Source organism: Solanum tuberosum, unplaced genomic scaffold (genome assembly GCF_000226075.1).
Source record: "Solanum tuberosum cultivar DM 1-3 516 R44 unplaced genomic scaffold, SolTub_3.0 scf00297, whole genome shotgun sequence".
Classification (NCBI taxonomy): Eukaryota; Viridiplantae; Streptophyta; class Magnoliopsida; order Solanales; family Solanaceae; genus Solanum; species Solanum tuberosum.
Window position 1 is genome coordinate 465,226 of NW_006239220.1, and position 17,611 is coordinate 482,836.

At 40.0% G+C, this 17,611-nt stretch overlaps 1 protein-coding gene across 1 annotated transcript; it reads left to right on the forward strand.

Annotated features, from left to right (window-relative positions):
- The first annotated feature begins 16,010 nt into the window (after positions 1-16,010).
- Positions 16,011-17,611, forward strand: LOC107063026 (uncharacterized). The gene is made up of 3 exons (XM_015314422.1): positions 16,011-16,699; positions 16,865-17,451; positions 17,538-17,611. Exons 1-3 carry the CDS (start codon positions 16,011-16,013, stop codon positions 17,609-17,611), a joined length of 1,350 nt encoding a protein of 449 aa, XP_015169908.1.

Below are 17,611 nucleotides of genomic sequence, written 5' to 3' on the forward strand. Positions count from 1 at the left end.
TTTAGACACCAAAATCACAACAAACGAAGACGGGTCAATTTTGGAGTCAAAATGGGAATCGTGGGACCCGCACTGACCTGTCCGAATTCGACTCCGTCAAGACACCCTAAACGTCACCCCAAACTTGTGTTCCAAAGTGAAACACAATTCGGGGATCAAAACGCAGCAAAAACCAACAAGCAAGAAAATCACACGTTAATCAACTAAAAAAGAAAACAGCAGCAGCCTAAACTCGAAATCTACAAGAATCTAATGGTGTCCAACACTCTTTGAACACTCTACGATGAAGCCACAATAATTCTCAACACGTGGGACTTCGAATCACCCAAAACCGAGCTAAAATGAGAGAGATATGACCAAAACAAGAATGTCAAAAACAGCAGCTCGAAAAAGGGGTACATCAGTCAGGTTATCGCAAAATTTACCTCGAACTACGTGCACCCAACAACTTCCGAACATTCTACAGCGAAGCCACCAAAAATACGAAGCTCCTTCACTTTGAATCGCCTAAATCGGATGAAAAATGAGAAAGTTATGAGGGTTTGAAGTTTGGGAATATTTGCTGATATGTCTGCATTAAATAGCAGATTTTCTGCAATTTTTCCCAAAATTAAAACTCTGACGGGGTGCTCCGAACTCGTTCGGAACCCCGTGCACGCAGACGCGATACACAACCATACCAAATTTGATATTTCGGACTCAAGAAAGATATCAAAAACCTCGGGACACAGAAGAAGGGTTAATCTAGACTAAACTTGACATTTCAGAGCTTACCGCGCTGACGGAATTTTCATCTGAGCGCGTTTTCCAAGAATATTGACCAAAGTCAACCTTAGGCTAAGTTTCAAAGGCTTTCCTAATCACACCGACTCACACTGAAAACCTCGGGAGTCATGTCGACCATGCTACTAGCCTAAAATGACCCTTTCGGAGCTGATGGAATCGTCAGAATTGGATTCCGATGTCATCTTCTTGAACTTTTGATTGAAAATGATCGTTCAAGGTTCATAAGCTCCAAAACACAAAAACTCGCACCAAGACCAAACGAACGACCAGGTGATCGAACTGTCAGTCCCAGCAAGTCATAAATGACTTGGGGTCGCTATAGGAACGCTCTAATCGACACACAGAAGGCAAGACACAGAAATGACCAAGAGGGTCATTACAATCACAGTGGCCAATCTTTCCATCGAGTGAATTTCGCAGATGATCACCAAGTTGGAAAACCGGAGGAGGAGGTTTTCATGGCCTCGCACACATCATATTGACACCCAATTTTGACCCTCCCCGATAGGAATTAATTCACGAGTTTCTCAATTTTCAAGCGATTTAGAATAATTAGTTTTATAAAATTCAAATATTTCTCGAGGTTACTTTAAGTAAGTCTAGTCGATTTTTATAGTATTTTATAATTATATGTATAATTAGTGTTTCTTAAATATTCGAAAATCGTTTCAAAAATATTTTAATTTTAGTAAGTACTTTATTAAATTAGTTTAGTTTAAATTATGGCTATAATTTTGAATTATTTAGTTTATAATTAAATTAACTATTTTATTTCGTTAAGATTAAGAAGCTCCTAAATTAATTATATTATTTAGTCTTATTTTTGTCATCAACCGAGTTCACCAATCTAATTCAACTTGGCTAGAGTTTCGACTTAAAAATTGGTTACAATTGTAATTCAATTACAAATATAGTCATTCCCAATTTTGGACTTCAATTCTTTAAGACCCAATACCCATCAAATACATAGCAATACAACAATAACAATACCAAAATGCCAGCCCAACAACTCCCAGCCCATTTGTTATCTCATCCTCAGCCCAAAAGCCCACCATACACGTTCCAAAACAACTCAACAACAATACCATACAACAACAAATAGATACACGTACAGTAGTAGCCGAATGACCCCACCCCTGCGTTTTTCTCTTCTTCTCCGTGAGAGCCAAATGCGAAACCCAGCCAGAATTAACCCACCCCATTTTCGTTTCTTTCCAACGTTAACAAAGAGGACCCAGATGCAGCAGTCCAAAACGTCAAGCAGCAGCAGTTGAAAGGCGGAATTCACGAAAAAAGCAAGAGTCTGCCCTCACCAACCCGTTCCAGTCTTGCCAGCCGCGTCCAATCGCCCTTGTGGCTACAAGATGGCGACACATCAAGCACAAGGGAGATCAGGATGAATCGAAGCCGTCCACGCTGCTTCTCGTCTGGATTTTATGGGATTTTGGATGAAATTTCATACAAAACTTAGTTGTTCTCTGGTCCTGGTGACGATTTTGATTTTGGGAATTTGTGGAGAATTTTGATTCTACCCTTGTTCTCACTTGAATTTTCGTTCCTCAACACCCAAACGAACCCAAATTTTTCCCATCTATATAAACCCATTTTATTTCACTATAAGTGGTTGGAAAAAACAATTGTTGAGGGGAAATACAGAGCAAAGGATTAAGGTAGTAACACACTCGAAATACGCTCCCGAATAGAGAACTACTCACATTCTGTCCAGGTCTCTCGTTTCGCTGTTCGTGGTCAAGTTTCGTGGTAGAAGTCGCGTCCCTCTACTTCAGTTTCTCTTCTCCGTGCACTGCTCGGAAAAGGTAACCTCTTCTCCGCTGGCTTTTCTCTTCATCTCTTTCCCTGTTGTGTTTTGTTAGCGTTGGAAAATCGTTGTGCTGGGTTTGTTTTCGTGGATTAGTCGTAATATCATTTCAAGGATCTGCTAAATTTTATCGATATCAAGCATGTTGTGTTTGAGTTGTTACTGTTTGATGTTGTTATTCATGTAAGTTTAAATTCTCAAATAAGCTAATATGGTTAATATATATGATATAGTCGCGTGTTTGTTTTAACTGTGTAGTTTTATCTATTTCTTGAATGTCTTCTTCGTCTTGTTGCCTAATATGACGTGTTTTAATCAAGTTTTTCCACAATCGGATGTTTAGTCAAAAATATCACATTTTAACTCGAGTCAGTGACATTCTCTTTGTAGTATCAATGATCTCCAATATTGACATTCGCTCCATACTCTTCTGCTTACTGCTTTAGACCAGTTTAAATCTTTGCATTGACCTTGATTTATTATGCTTTTATCTGTAGATATGTTTATTTTATACTTTGGGTTAACTGATATATTTTGAAACTTGACTTAATCTCTTTTTTCTAGCAAAAAACAAAAACAAAAAATCACTTAAGAGTAGGGTAGCATTATTAGCCAAGTTACTGTAGGTTATTTGTTAATAGGTTAATAAGATTTCTTTAGCTTGTTTGTTTGCATCTTAAATGATTATCGTGCAAGTTCGACTCATGTCTCCATCTTTGTTATTGTGTTTCCTTCTGCTAGTCACCTTGTGTTAGCATATTTTTTATAAGTTAAAAAAGTCTTGTTTGCACCGTTGTGTAGCTATGTGGTTGATGTCTTGGCTTGTGATTTTTGTCATATTCAAAATGAATTGTTCATTGCTATAGTATGCAATACTTGAAGTTGCAGCATGTTGGTTCAATTTTATTTGACTTCCTTTCATTAAATTAATGGATGGCTACTTACATTTTGTCTCATTTTTATGCATGTGAATTCTACCCGAGTCCCTTGTGGACCTCCTCCTTGCATCTCGAAATGGGCCAAGGAGGTCCAATTCTCTTTTATCGAGTCAACCGGATCAATAAATCGAAGAATAGATTTTCTAAAGTCGATGTACAAGTGTTCGAAGTGGATTAAAAGGTCGGATATCCATAATAGACAGCGATATACATCAGTCGTATATGCTGTACATTGTATCGAAAATGGGTTAAATAGCCCCAAAATTCAGCTTGTATTTTGTTATTTTTTCGGGCCTAAGCCCTATTATTGTAATTATTATCATTTGTTAGTCGTTAAGATAGGTACAAGGAGACAAAAATTGGGCTAAGGCCCAAAGAAAAGCAAATTTCAAAGATTAGTTTAGGACAGGTACTAAAATATTGGGCCTTTAGTCCCTAAAACAAAAATTAGGCCCAAGTATTGGTCTAGGTGGACAGAAAAACCAAACTTGGGCCCAAATCTCTTTCCCTCCTTCCTTTATTGTGTTTGTTTACTTGTCAATACCTGCTATTAATCTTAAGTTTATCACAATTCAATTTTCCGACAGATAGCCATTTTGAACTAATCTTCTAAAAATTAACTAACTAAATACTCACTTCCTATAATATTGAAATATAATCTATCAAATTATTTAACTTAGATAATATCCCAATACTTCTCCTTTTCCCCTTTTAAAATGGTCTTAACTATAAAATAATTCAATTTTGTAATTCAAGTTAAGTTAATTTATTTTAGCCAAATAGTTAATTGCCGGATAACCGCATTAGTGGGTGTTCTAGATCCTTTAAAACCCTTCCTAGAACACTAATAAGAACCCCGGACCCCTTTTAAGTTTTCATTAGATTTCTGTTTTAGTCCTTTGAAATCAATAATTTTCTTAATTTTACTTTAAAAATTAAGTAAAGACTCTTAAAACCAGTCTAAATCTATTTTTAAATAAAACAGAATGACAACTCTGCTGGGGACTTGAATGGTTCTAACCTTAATATTAATTTATTTGGCTACGTGTTTTAATTGTCTACTTGTTTTATTTATCGTATATATTGAATTGTGACATTCATGGCATCGGATTCCGTCAAACGAAAAATAGATTGCATTAGGAAATAAGGCGGTTACGTGGCTTACCACGACTGTCCTTCAGAAAAAACACAAGTTGAATTCTTTTGAAGTGATAAGAGAATAGTTGGCTTGTGGTCATCCAACGTTGTTTATTAATCTTCACCCCGTTGTTTGTCCTACTCGGATAACCGTCATTTCTAAACCAATTCTAGTCAACCTAGAGTATAGCGAAACCAAATCCAGAGCTAAGCATTAGCCTAAGACGGCTTAATAACCAAGGCGTATTAAGTCCATTAGTAAAACTGCCAAAAATCATGTCTAAGGTCCACGACCTAACGACATATCATATCATTTGACATTTGAAAGACGTATGTGTGGAAACCTGATTGTTATCTATTTGGAGGGGGAATCTTAACCGGGTTTTATTTTGCAGGTATGGATCGATTTCCTATATTCGACATGGTATTGGAATCCCCAGTTCTGCTCAAGATGTGGTACAACGACCTCAATATCTTTCGCAAAAAGGACCTCAACAAATATGTAGGGGACCTAATAGAACTCATTAATATGGTTGGGTGGCCTGAGATGATTGAAGTCCTCACGGGTTATTGGGACAACGAGAGAATGGTGTTCTGATTTGGAACCATGGAAATCACCCCTACAGTTGAGGATATTCGGGACGGAATAGACACCGTCGGTACAGGGCTCGAAAGAAGAGTGAGAAAGTAGAAAAATATGTTAATCCCTAACAAGCCTACTCTCGAGGATATTATAAATTGGCTCGGATTAAGAAAGGATTTCGCCTTCTGGGCCGAAGGTTCTAGCGTTTCTTTTATGGATCTCTATGTTAGATTCGCGAATGCATGCTTCTATGCGAATTATAACCAAGAGTTCAGGGTTACCTTCAGAGAATGGGACGGGATCAGATCTTTGGCATTCACTATCGCGCTATTAGGTACTATGGTGTTTCCCCAAGGCCCGAGCCTCAGCATCAACACCCGGGTAATAATGCTTGCATACACTCTCTTCCACGGGCATCTGAACCAAGGGCAAGTGAAGTATTATCCCATCGCGCATGTTATCATGTCCGACATGTAGCGTGCTTTGGGAAGATGTGAGGAAGGACATCACTACTTTCAGGGTTGTAATCTCCTCCTCCAATGGTGGATAATGAGCCACTTAGCGAAGGGACACGGGACTCAACAGCTACACACCCTCGATGATAATAATGCTCTTAAAAGTTTGAATGATATGTTGTTTTGGACAGATTTAGAAAATAGGAAGACTAGAGAAAGATGGGCTCAGATTTTCTCCGAGTTAAGAGAAGAAGATATCCAGTGGATGTTTGACCGTTTCATCTCGAAAGATGCCATAGTACGGGGCGGCATGCAACTTGTGCTTCCTCTACCAGGTATTCGAGATATCTGCCCGTGTGCACCTATCCGGGTCCTGAGGCAGTTAGAAAGAAGACAAACTACACCCCAAATGCATACTACCATATCTACGTGCATAAGGCTTCAGAGATGCTAAGATAATGGAAAAAGGTTGTGCGAATGAATAAAGACACCATTGTCGCAAACCGATTTAATGATGGGTACGATGAAACCTACAAAGCTTGGTTGAAAGGCAATATACAAGGTATCCCCTTCCCAGCTCCGAACATTTACCGCAGTGTGGAAGACAAAGTGTCCAAAGTTTTGATAGAATTAAGAGAGGTTAAAAAGGAAGCTCAGGAAATGCATAGTAAATTTCTTCGAAAGCAAGAGGAGGATAAATACGCCATCGAGAGTGTAACTCAAGAATTAGAAAGCTTGAGAAGCAATTTGGGAGAGCTCAACTTATAGATTGGAGATAAGAGAAGTGGAATGTGTTTCGAAGACTGGGAAGAGAAAGGTCATCGGAGCGATGGATACTTGCTAATGATTCAATATAGGCTTCAGCATCTCATGGGACAGAACAAGAGGAGCAGATCGGAAGTGGGGCCCGTCAGGAACCTCCTAGTGTAAGGGTTACCATAGATAAGGAAATTTACCATTACAATATAACATACTAAGTCAATGTTCACATATAAAACCATAGCCAACCGTATACATACTCAACATATATTCATATACAACCCATGCTTAACTTTAAAGGAACACATGCCATTTCATTACCATAGGACCTCTACCTAATATAACCTTAAGACACACTTGAGTGAGACAAGAAGTGACCGCCCATACAACCTCTTCAAGCACACTTAAGTGTTCCTCAAGATTACCTTAGATAAGGACATTTCCTTTACAACATAACATCAATAGACCAACATTCTTTAAGAAACCATTTTTGGAGACATTCAAGCACATAAGGGGACTTTCACATAATAGTCGTTAGACTTAGGGAACTCACTTTAGTATCTTCAAAGCCTACTCGTGCCATGTGTAGATAGCATCCCATACTACTACCTACACGTTGTAGAACCTATCCAATAACTAGAGTGCACATCCCACATGATGGGAATAGGCATAACCGACATAGACCATACTAGCTAGGTATGGAATCCGGAGTCTATCCTACTCCGTGGAGGTTGTTCTTCTTGCCAAAGGTAGAACTAGTAAGCAACCCATGTAGGCACATGGTTTAGGGGATGTCCAAGGAAGTTCATTGTGCCTAATCTCATACTCAACTAGGCCACCTTCCTAACCACATCCACTCGGTGCTAGCCTTGTTTCCCATAGAGTATTCAATCACATATGTACTTAGAGAAGGTTCCTTTTCTAGTTCAACCAACTCATAGTACCTCTTCCCAAGAAAGGCCCCATTTCTTAGTCATGGCCAATCAAGGTTCATAAGGATAGCTCATTAAATCCCCCTGGAAGGGTGCCTTAGGCCTACCGATTTTTCATTAAGGGTGTCTTAAGCCTGCCGGTCCAAGGTTCATCATTTCACACATGAGAAGGGCTACCACCATTAGGTCTACCGATTTCATGGTTTTACATTTACTTAGGAAAGCTAGACTTATGAAAGGGCACCATTTCTTAGTTTTGCCCATTTCACACATTCATGCATTCAAGACTTTAAGTAACAAGGAGGGACACTTTAGTCTACCAACCAAGTCACAACATTTTCATTTAAGGATACTTCATAATCCAACATCATTTCATATATACATCATGAGAAATCATACTTTAACTCACAATGCTATCCACTTTACATAGGATCATCACAAGATCACATAAAACTCATTCACATCATACCTTCACATATAGCTTCACATAAAACTCATTCACATCATACCTTCACATATAGCTTCACATAAAACTCATTCACATCATACCTTCACATATAGCTTCACATAAAACTCATTCACATCATACCTTCACATATAGCTTCACATAAAACTCATTCACATCATACCTTCACATATAGCTTCACATAAAACTCATTCACATCATACCTTCACATATAGCTTCACATAAAACTCATTCACATCATACCTTCACATATAGCTTCACATAAAACTCATTCACATCATACCTTCACATATAGCTTCACATAAAACTCATTCACATCATACCTTCACATATAGCTTCACATAAAACTCATTCACATCATACCTTCACATATAGCTTCACATAAAACTCATTCACATCATACCTTCACATATAGCTTCACATAAAACTCATTCACATCATACCTTCACATATAGCTTCACATAAAACTCATTCACATCATACCTTCACATATAGCTTCACATAAAACTCATTCACATCATACCTTCACATATAGCTTCACATAAAACTCATTCACATCATACCTTCACATATAGCTTCATATAGGACTTTACATATAGCCTCATTCATATATAATAATATAACAATACAATAACACTCATATAATGCCCTTCATGGCCTCAATCATAATACATTCCATAAGTAGACACCTCCACCATAAGTGGATCACACATCAATCTATCACAATTCTATATCAATTCCACCTTAACAATGAAGTTAGGTCCACTTACCCTTTTCCAAAGCCACAATCATCATTCCTCAACTCTCCAATAATTCACAATAGATAAGCATAGCTAATAATAAAAATCAACTATTCAACTCCATTTAAGCATAATTCTATCATCATTCAATCACAAACAATAATCCCACTTCATATGCCAACTTTTGGAAATTTGCAAAGACATGGGTTCATGGAATTTCCTTTCTTAAAACCATCAATAATAACATAAATTATCATTAAAAACATTTAATGCAAGAACCCATGTTAGAATTCAAAATTAGGATTTTGAGTTTTTGAACAACTTTTGAAATCTTTTGGATTGACTCTTTGATTGAAGAAGGAATCAAAGATGAAGAGTCCCCATACCTTATTCTTCAAGAACCAAACGAAATTAGAGAAGAAATCAGCAGCCACCATCCACCCTAGCTCCATCTTTCACCTTGAGCTTCCATGGGGTTTTGAGAGAGTTTTTTTGAGAGAGGGAGGGTTTCTTTTTTTCTTCCTAATTGGAGTGATTTAAATGGAAGAATTTTGGTCAAAAGGGTTTTATAATATCTAGGAAATAATATATGTCATTTGGAAGAAAAAAAAAATTCGGCGGGTGAACAGTAACCAGGCGGGTGAACAGTAACCAGGCTTACTGGAATTTGCATTTCCTTCCGGACAGACTTTACGAAAAATGGGCATAACTTCTTCGTTCGAACTCCGAATGAGGTGAAAACGAAGTGAGTTAGGTATCTAACTCAAAGGGGCTTTCCATGGATATATTATTGGCCACCAAATAATTTGTGTGCTAGGAGATATGACCCTCCAAAGTAGACCCTCGAAAAGGCTTCACTTGGAAATTTCGGATTTTGATACGGTTGCTCTAAAATTTGGGTTAGACCCATTCCCCACTCAATTTCGAACCCCCTAAACAAGAATATAAAGTCGGATTTTCGAAAAACGAAACGGATCTTTTTATATACAGCTAAACAAGTTTCCGGTAACTTCCGAAGCACATTTTTAAGAACTTTTTGGGTCAAATTCAAATATAATCATTTCATTAAGTTCTCGACTCCAAACTCACATGTGAGGCTCTAGTTTCACTCTATCATTTTCCGAGTCGTTACATTTGCCCCTGCGTGGGCTTGCATTTCTTGTATTTTGGTATTCTTTTCAAATGACCCCTGCATGGGCCTCTCCTTTTGCGTTTCCCATTTATTCCCTACTTACCCTGCTTATTTTCACTTTTTTGAACATCATTTGATATGCGAAATTTGCTTTGGGCTAACAAAATGGTTCAATTCTACACATACATCTTTCAAATACTCTAGGCTTACCTTTGGTACAAAGGTGCCCCCTACTGATTTAGGACGTGTGTTAGCCGTTTGTATGCTTTAACTGTTTATGTTATATTGTTGCTTTGAATGAGGATATTTTAGCCCACTCCTTTTCAAACTTTTCTGAAAAAATCTCTACAATACTGAATACAAATCACTACCCCAAAATGTCCGACCAAAATTTCACTAGTCTTGAGTTTCTTAGCTAGAAATAAAATCCTACTACCAAATTCTAAGGCATTACTCTATTATCTCAGGAAAGGTAAAATCACAGCTAAGATGGAAAAAGGGAAGAGTATCGACATAGAGTTAACTGAGGAGGATTTGAGGATGAAATTGCAGCGGCTCAGACAGGAGCTCCAAGAAACCAGAGAAAGGAGAATAGAAATGGAGATCGCCACCGCGGTAGCACAAGCCGCAAATGCGGCACTAGACAAGGAGTTGGCGGCTAAGATGGCAAGATACGCTATCGTGAAGGAAGAGACAGCCGTTATGCGGAAGGGAGACGATATCTTCAAGTATAGCCATGAGGCTTCAGAGGCTACATGAAGAATACCCTCTCTTGGATAACGCAGTCCCTGTCCTCGAAAACACTGAATTGGAAGCTGTTGAAAAAGAACCTAAGGAGGAAATTGTCTATAACCTCCTTTCCAGGGACGGTAGAAAGAAGGGAATGAGAAAATCGCCCTCGAAGCATATGAGTTTACCCTCCGTGATTAATGCGACAATCGGAAGAAGAATGGCTTGGTGGAGGTACACTTTATCTTTTAGGAGCTTTATTGTCTGTTTTTTACTTTCCTTGTAATCACCAGAAATAAATGAATGAAAAATGAAAATTTCCTTTGTATTCGAACTACGTAGGGCCTGAATTCTCCTTGGGAGATACGTAGGCAGCCTTTCAAGGCTCGGCCCCTATCTTTTTAAAATTTTCTTTTCCCCCTCATTCTACAAGGAAACATTAAATTCACATGAACAGATTTCGAGAGATGCAGCAAGAAGACCTTAGCTCAACACAATTTAACCTTCTGAGTCAATAGACCCCAAAATAAAACGGGCAAATTCCTGCTTGTTCAAAAAATAAGTCCCCATTATTCGTTGGTTAACATGTCCTCAAACAATGCAACTCTTATGTGTTTATATGCCCTCTATGTGATATTTTGCATTATTTGTCCTGAATCAAAACTAACAGATTTGCCTTTGAGTTATTTTCCTCTACAGGTAGTTAGTACTGATCTGTGTTGATAAGCTGGCTGAACATCCCTACTTTACAAGATCAAAAGGGCCTACAGATTCCTTTCCCAATCAAAGTTCTCAGAAGGGTAAGTCAACAATGGGCAATAATGTTGAGGATATTGGCTTAACAGATGTTGTTGTGGCTCAGCCCATCATCGTCGATCAGAACGAGTTAATTATGCAGCTGATGCAACAGATCACTGAGATGCGAGTCGAAATGCAAAGAAGGCAAGATTTGCCTAATCCAGCTTTTGCTTTCAATTCTCTAGCAGATGGAAGGCCTCCACTTCACTTTCCTCCTTCAAGTGCAGAATAGGCTCAAAACCCACCCTCCAGTCCTGCTCATAACCCCTAAATCATCGACCTAACCACCCAAAATCTCCATTATGCCTCCGCCTCTTATCAGACACTGCCCCTCCTCAAAATACCAACCTCCAAGTGCCACTTCCTCCTTAAAACTCCAACCTCCAAACTGGTCCACCCCTTCAAAACCAAAATGTTAACAACCCGCAAACTTCCCTCCTTCACCAAAATCAGTATACCAGCCCCCAGACTTTCCCCCAAAACTATCACGCCCCTCAAAATGCCCAGAGTCCCTCCATTGCTCCACCCTACCTCAAAAGGCCACTTTTCAAATCCCGATTCCCAATTAGCATGACGCCAATGGTTCTGAGGTCGACCACTATGAAAAGCGAGAGAGAGAGAGTGGAGTCAAAGGAAGAGGCCGCCAAGCTGAATATGAAGGAAGAGATCTAAAAGGCCATGAGAGAGTTGCAGTGTATTCCTGAAGTCGTCAGTTTGAGTTATGAGGATTTATGCATTCATCCGAATTTGGACCTCCCAGAAGGATTCAAGGTGCCAAAATTTGACGTTTGCGGAGGAATAGGGAACCCCTTAGCGCACCTGAGGGCCTACTGTGACCAGCTCGTGGGAATTGGAAGAGAAGAAGCTTTACTGATGCGGTTTTTTAGCCAAAGTCTGAGTGGAGAGGCTATGGAATGGTTTACATCTTATGAAACAAGACAGTGGCCTAGCTGAAATGCTCTGGCTAAGGACTTTATCGAACGATTCACATACAATGGGGAGATCATTCCTGATCGTTATTCCTTAGAAAAAATGAAGCAAAAATCAAATGAAAGTTACAGAGAATTTGCATATAAATGGAGAAAGGAGGCAGCTAGAGTTCAGCCTCCTATGTCTTAAGAGGAAATTGTCGAAGTATTTGTGTGGGCTCAAGATCTCTAATATTATGATAGAATCATGTTGCTCGTTGGAGGGAAGTTTGCTGAGATAGTCAAAGTAGGTGAGACTATCGAAGATGGATTAAGAACCGGGAAGATTGCCCGTGTTGCTGCCTCGCTCGGATCCTCGGGATTGTTGAAGAAGAAAAGAGAAGATGTATTTTCTATCTCTTATAAGGGGAAGAAGACCCCAAGGAAATCCTCTTCATACCAAGGTCGTTCTCGACCTTCACAGAGTTCATACCCGGCTTGTTATGCACAGATTGATTACCAAAATCCCCCTCTCCCCAATTATCAAAATACTCCCCCTCCTATCTACCAAACTCCCCCTCCAGTTTACCAGACTCTATCTCATCACTACCGAAATATCGCCCCCCAACTGTGCCAATGTTCAAGCAAATTATCAAATGCCTCCCTCAATGTACCAAACCCTAACTCCATAATACCAAAATAATCCATCCACCTACCAAGCTCCACAACCAAATTACCCAACAAATTCCTATCCTAGATATCAAGCCCCCCGTCTAAACGCTCTAGATTATCGCCAAATGCCTCCCCCTCAACATGGCAATTATGATCCCCCCCCCCGCCTTAGATTTGAGAAGAAGCCTGCTAGAAATTTCACTCCACTCATCGAAAGTCGAACAAAGCTATTCGAGCGATTAACTGCGGCAGGATATATTCATCCAGTAGGGTCCAAGCCGGTTGACACTAGCTCAAAGTTTTACAGACCTGACCAGAGGTGCGCATATTACTCCAACGGTATTGGACATGATACCAAGGACTGCATCAACCTGAAGCATAAGATCCAAGACCTGATTGACCAGATCGTGGTCTCTCTTCAGACGGTTGCGCCCAATGTCATTAGTAATCATTTGCCAAGTCATGGAAGCGTCACTATCAATATGATAGAGACAGATGATGATTGGTGTGTGACAAATGCAATAATTCTGATTGCTCCTGATGAACTGGAAAAGGTTGTAGCCTCATTGAGCATTAGAGAGAATAAAAAGTTTGTGATTCTGACACCCGAGAAGGTTGTTGCCTTGGTGCCAAGAGAAAATCTTGCCCAACCAAAGTTTGTGATTGAAACGGCTGCCACTCAAGGCATGACCAGATCTGGTAGATGTTACACACCGGAAGAGTTGGCTAAAGGAGGGCAGAAGAAGGACCAAACAAAAAGGTTGATCAGTGAAGCCGAGGCCGAGAAGTTCTGGAGAAAAATGCAGCAGAAAGATTATTCGATTGTGAATCATTTGGAGAAGACGCCGGCTCAGATTTCTGTATGGGCCTTGTTGATGAGTTCACAAATGCATAGGCAGGCTCTGATGAGAGCTTTGGATGATACTTATGTGCATGCGAGTACTAACAGTGACAATCTAGCAGCCATAATAAACCAGGTCACTCGAGGACACTGAATCCGTTTTTACGACGAAGAACTGCCCTTTGAAGGCAGGATGCATAACAAAGCTCTGCACGTCACAATCAAATGCCGGGACAAAATTATAAATCGTGTTTTGGTCAACGATAGGTCCGGTTTCAACATATGCCCGCTTTCGACTCTCAAGCAGTAGAATTTTGACTTGGGAAAGGTTCAACAAAACCAAGTCAATGTGAGAGTTTTCGATGGAGTGCAGAGAGACACGATAGGGGTAGTAAACTTGGATATTCAGATGGGTCATGCAGAATTCAATGTAGAGTTTCAGGTGTTGGATATCAACATTAGTTACAACCTGCTAGGAAGACCAGTTATCCACAGGGCTGGGGCTGTGCCCTCTACTCTTCACCAACTGATGAAATTCGTGTGGAAGGAACAGGAATTGGTCATTCATGGTGAAGGGAGCCATTTCGACGGGTATGTGCCGATCATTGATGATGTCTCTCGAGGTTGTGATTTCTACACGGTGGAGCTGGTATATGCCACCAGTGATGACTTTGCTCCATAGCCTCCTATGCCTTCCGTGTACAAGATGATCGCTACTGTTATGCTCCGGAGCAGTTTCAAACCAGATTTCGGATTGAGGAAGCATTTTCAAGGAATTGTCGAGCCTATCCAAATCCCTGTCAAAGGAGCAAAGTTTATTTTGGGATATGTCCCAACAGATGACGAATCAGAGATGAATAACAAGAGTATTGATCAAGCATTGGTCAGGCCAATTCCTCATTTGTACCAGTCATTCCCAGTGCGACAATATGTCAACGATGGTGGTCTCGGGGAAGGTGATGATGTGTGCGAGGAATACGAAGAATAAATTGAAGTACCTGAACATGTTGCTAAAGAGTTTTAACAATTTGAGAATCAACACAAGCCAAATCTTGAAGAAATTGAGACTGTGAATCTCGAAGATGAGGAATGTGTCAAAGAAGTCAGAATCAGTGTCCACCTGACCGAAGCTCAAAGAAAGGACTTGGTCCGTTTGCTTATAGAATACATTGATGTATTTGCATGGTCTTACAAAGATATGACGGGGCTGATTACGAATATGGTGTCCCATAAGTTGCCGATTAATCTAGATTTCAGTCCAGTAAAACAAAAGACTCGGAAGTTCAAGCCTGAGTTGAGTTTAAAGATCAAAGAGGAGATTACCAAACATATCGAGTCTCAAGTAGTAGAAGTGACGCAATATTCGACTTGGTTAGCCAACGTTGTTTCGGTTGCCAAGAAAGACGAAAAAATCAAAATTTGTGTTGACTACAGAGATCTCAACAAAGCTAGCCCGAAAGATAATTTTCCATTGCCAAACATCCACATTCTCATTGCTAACTATGCTAAACATGAAATGAAGTCGTTTGTGGATTGTTATGCGAGCTATCAACAGATCTTGATGGATGAAAAAGATGCAGAAAAGACAGCTTTCATCACCCCCTGGGTGTATATCATTACCGAGTGATACCTTTTGGTCTCAAGAACGCGGGCGCTACTTATATGAGGGCTATGACAACCATCTTTCATGATATGATTCATAAAGAGATCGAGGTGTATGTAGATGATGTCATAATCAAATCTCGCGAGAGTTCAGATCACTTGACTCATCTGAGGAAATTCTTTGATCGCCTGCGTCGATACAATTTGAAACTAAATCCCGTTAAATGCGCTTTTGGAGTGCCATCTGGAAAAATTTTGGGATTCATAGTTAGCAGAAGAGGCATTGAACTTGATCCTTCCAAGATCAAAGTGATTCCGGAATTACCTTCTCCGAAGACCAAGAAATAGGTGAGAAAACATGCTTTGATCTAGTGGACCGGAGAATGTCAAACTGCTTTTAATGCCATCAAGAACTATTTGTCCAATCCACTGGTATTGGTTCCTCTACGGGAGGGAAGTCCACTGTTGCTGTATTTGTCTGTCTCGAATAACGCATTTGGATGCTTGGTCAACATGACGAAACTGGGAAGAAAGAGCGAGTCATTTATTACTTGAGCAAGAAATTCACTCCATATGAGGTCCGTTACACTCTTTTGGAGAGGACGTGTTGTGCTTTGACCTGGATTGCTCAGAAGTTGAGACATTATCTATCTTCTTATACCACATTCCTTATCTCCAGAATGAACCCGTTGAAGTATATTTTCCAGAAAGCAATGCCGATCGGGAAGTTGGCTAAGTGGCAAATGCTTTTGAGTGAGTTTGACATTGTGTATGTGACACAAAGGGCAATAAAAGCACAGGCCTTGGCTGATCATCTTGCAGAGAATCCAGTCGATGAAGAGTATGAACCGCTCAAAACTTATTTTCCCGATGAAGAGGTTGCATTTGTGGGTGAAGATATTTCTGAAGCATACCCTAGTTGGAGAGTGTTCTTTGATGGAGCGGCAAATCACCAAGGGAAAGGTATCGGAGCGGTCTTAGTGTCAGAATTTGGTCAACACTACCCTATGGCGGCTAAACTTCGATTTGATTGCACGAACAACATGGCTGAATATGAAGCTTGTATCCTTGGTCTGAAAATGGCCATTGATATGAATGTTCATGAGTTGCTGGTCATTGGAGATTCAGATTTGCTAATTCACCAGGACCAAGGAGAATGGGCCGTGAAGAACCCAAAGATCACGCCGTATGTGCAGTATATACAGAAGTTGTGCAAGAAATTTCACAAGATTGAATTCAGGCACACTCCCAGGACACAGAATGAGTTGGCCAATGCTCTTGCCACCATCGCATCAATGATTAAACATCCAGATACAAGTTATATTGATCCAGTGGATATAGAGATAAAAGAGCAGCATGTCTATTGTTCACATGTTAAAGCGGAACCAGATGATTTACCTTGGTATTTTGATATCAAGAAATATTTAGAGATCGAGACTTATCCTTAGAATGCAACGTTCAACCAGAAGAATTCGATACGCCGTATGGCCCTCAATTTCTTTGCATGTGGGGAAATCCTTTATAGGAGGACTCCAGATTTAGGTCTTCTCAGATGCGTTGATGCTAGTGAAGCTGCAAAGCTTCTGGAACAAATACACGTCGGAGTTTGTGGTACTCACATGAATGGGCTCACTTTGGCTAAGAAGATCCTTCGGGCCGGTTATTTTTGGATGACTATGGAACATGATTGTTGCAAGTTTGTACAGAAATGTCACAAATGTCAAATGCATGGTGATTTGATTCGAGTCCCACCTCACGAAATCAATGCTATGAGTTCACCTTGGCCATTTCTAGCTTGGGGCATGTATGTCATTGGTCCAATAGAGCCAGTCGCCTCCAACAGACACAGATTCATTTTCGTTGCCATTGACTACTTTACCAAGTGGGTGGAAGCAGCTTCGTACAAGTCAGTAACCAAGAAAGTTGTAGCTGACTTCGTTTGCAACAATTTGATATGTAGGTTTGGTGTACCAGAATCCATCATTACTGATAATAGAGCGAATCTCAACAGTCACTTGATGAGAGAGATATGTGAACAATTCAAGATTACTCACCGGAACTCAACCTCCTATCGTCCCCAAATGAATGGAGCTGTAGAAGCCGCCAACAAGAACATCAAGAAGATTTTGAGGAAAATAATTAATAATCGTAGAGGTTGGCATGAGAGATGTTGTTGTATGCTTTGTTGGGCTACCGAACGACTGTCAGAACATCAGTTGGAGCTACTCCATATTTGCTAGTATATGGAAGAGAAGCAGTTATACCTGCCGAAGTTGAAATACCTTCGTTGAAATCATCCAAGAAGCTGAATTGA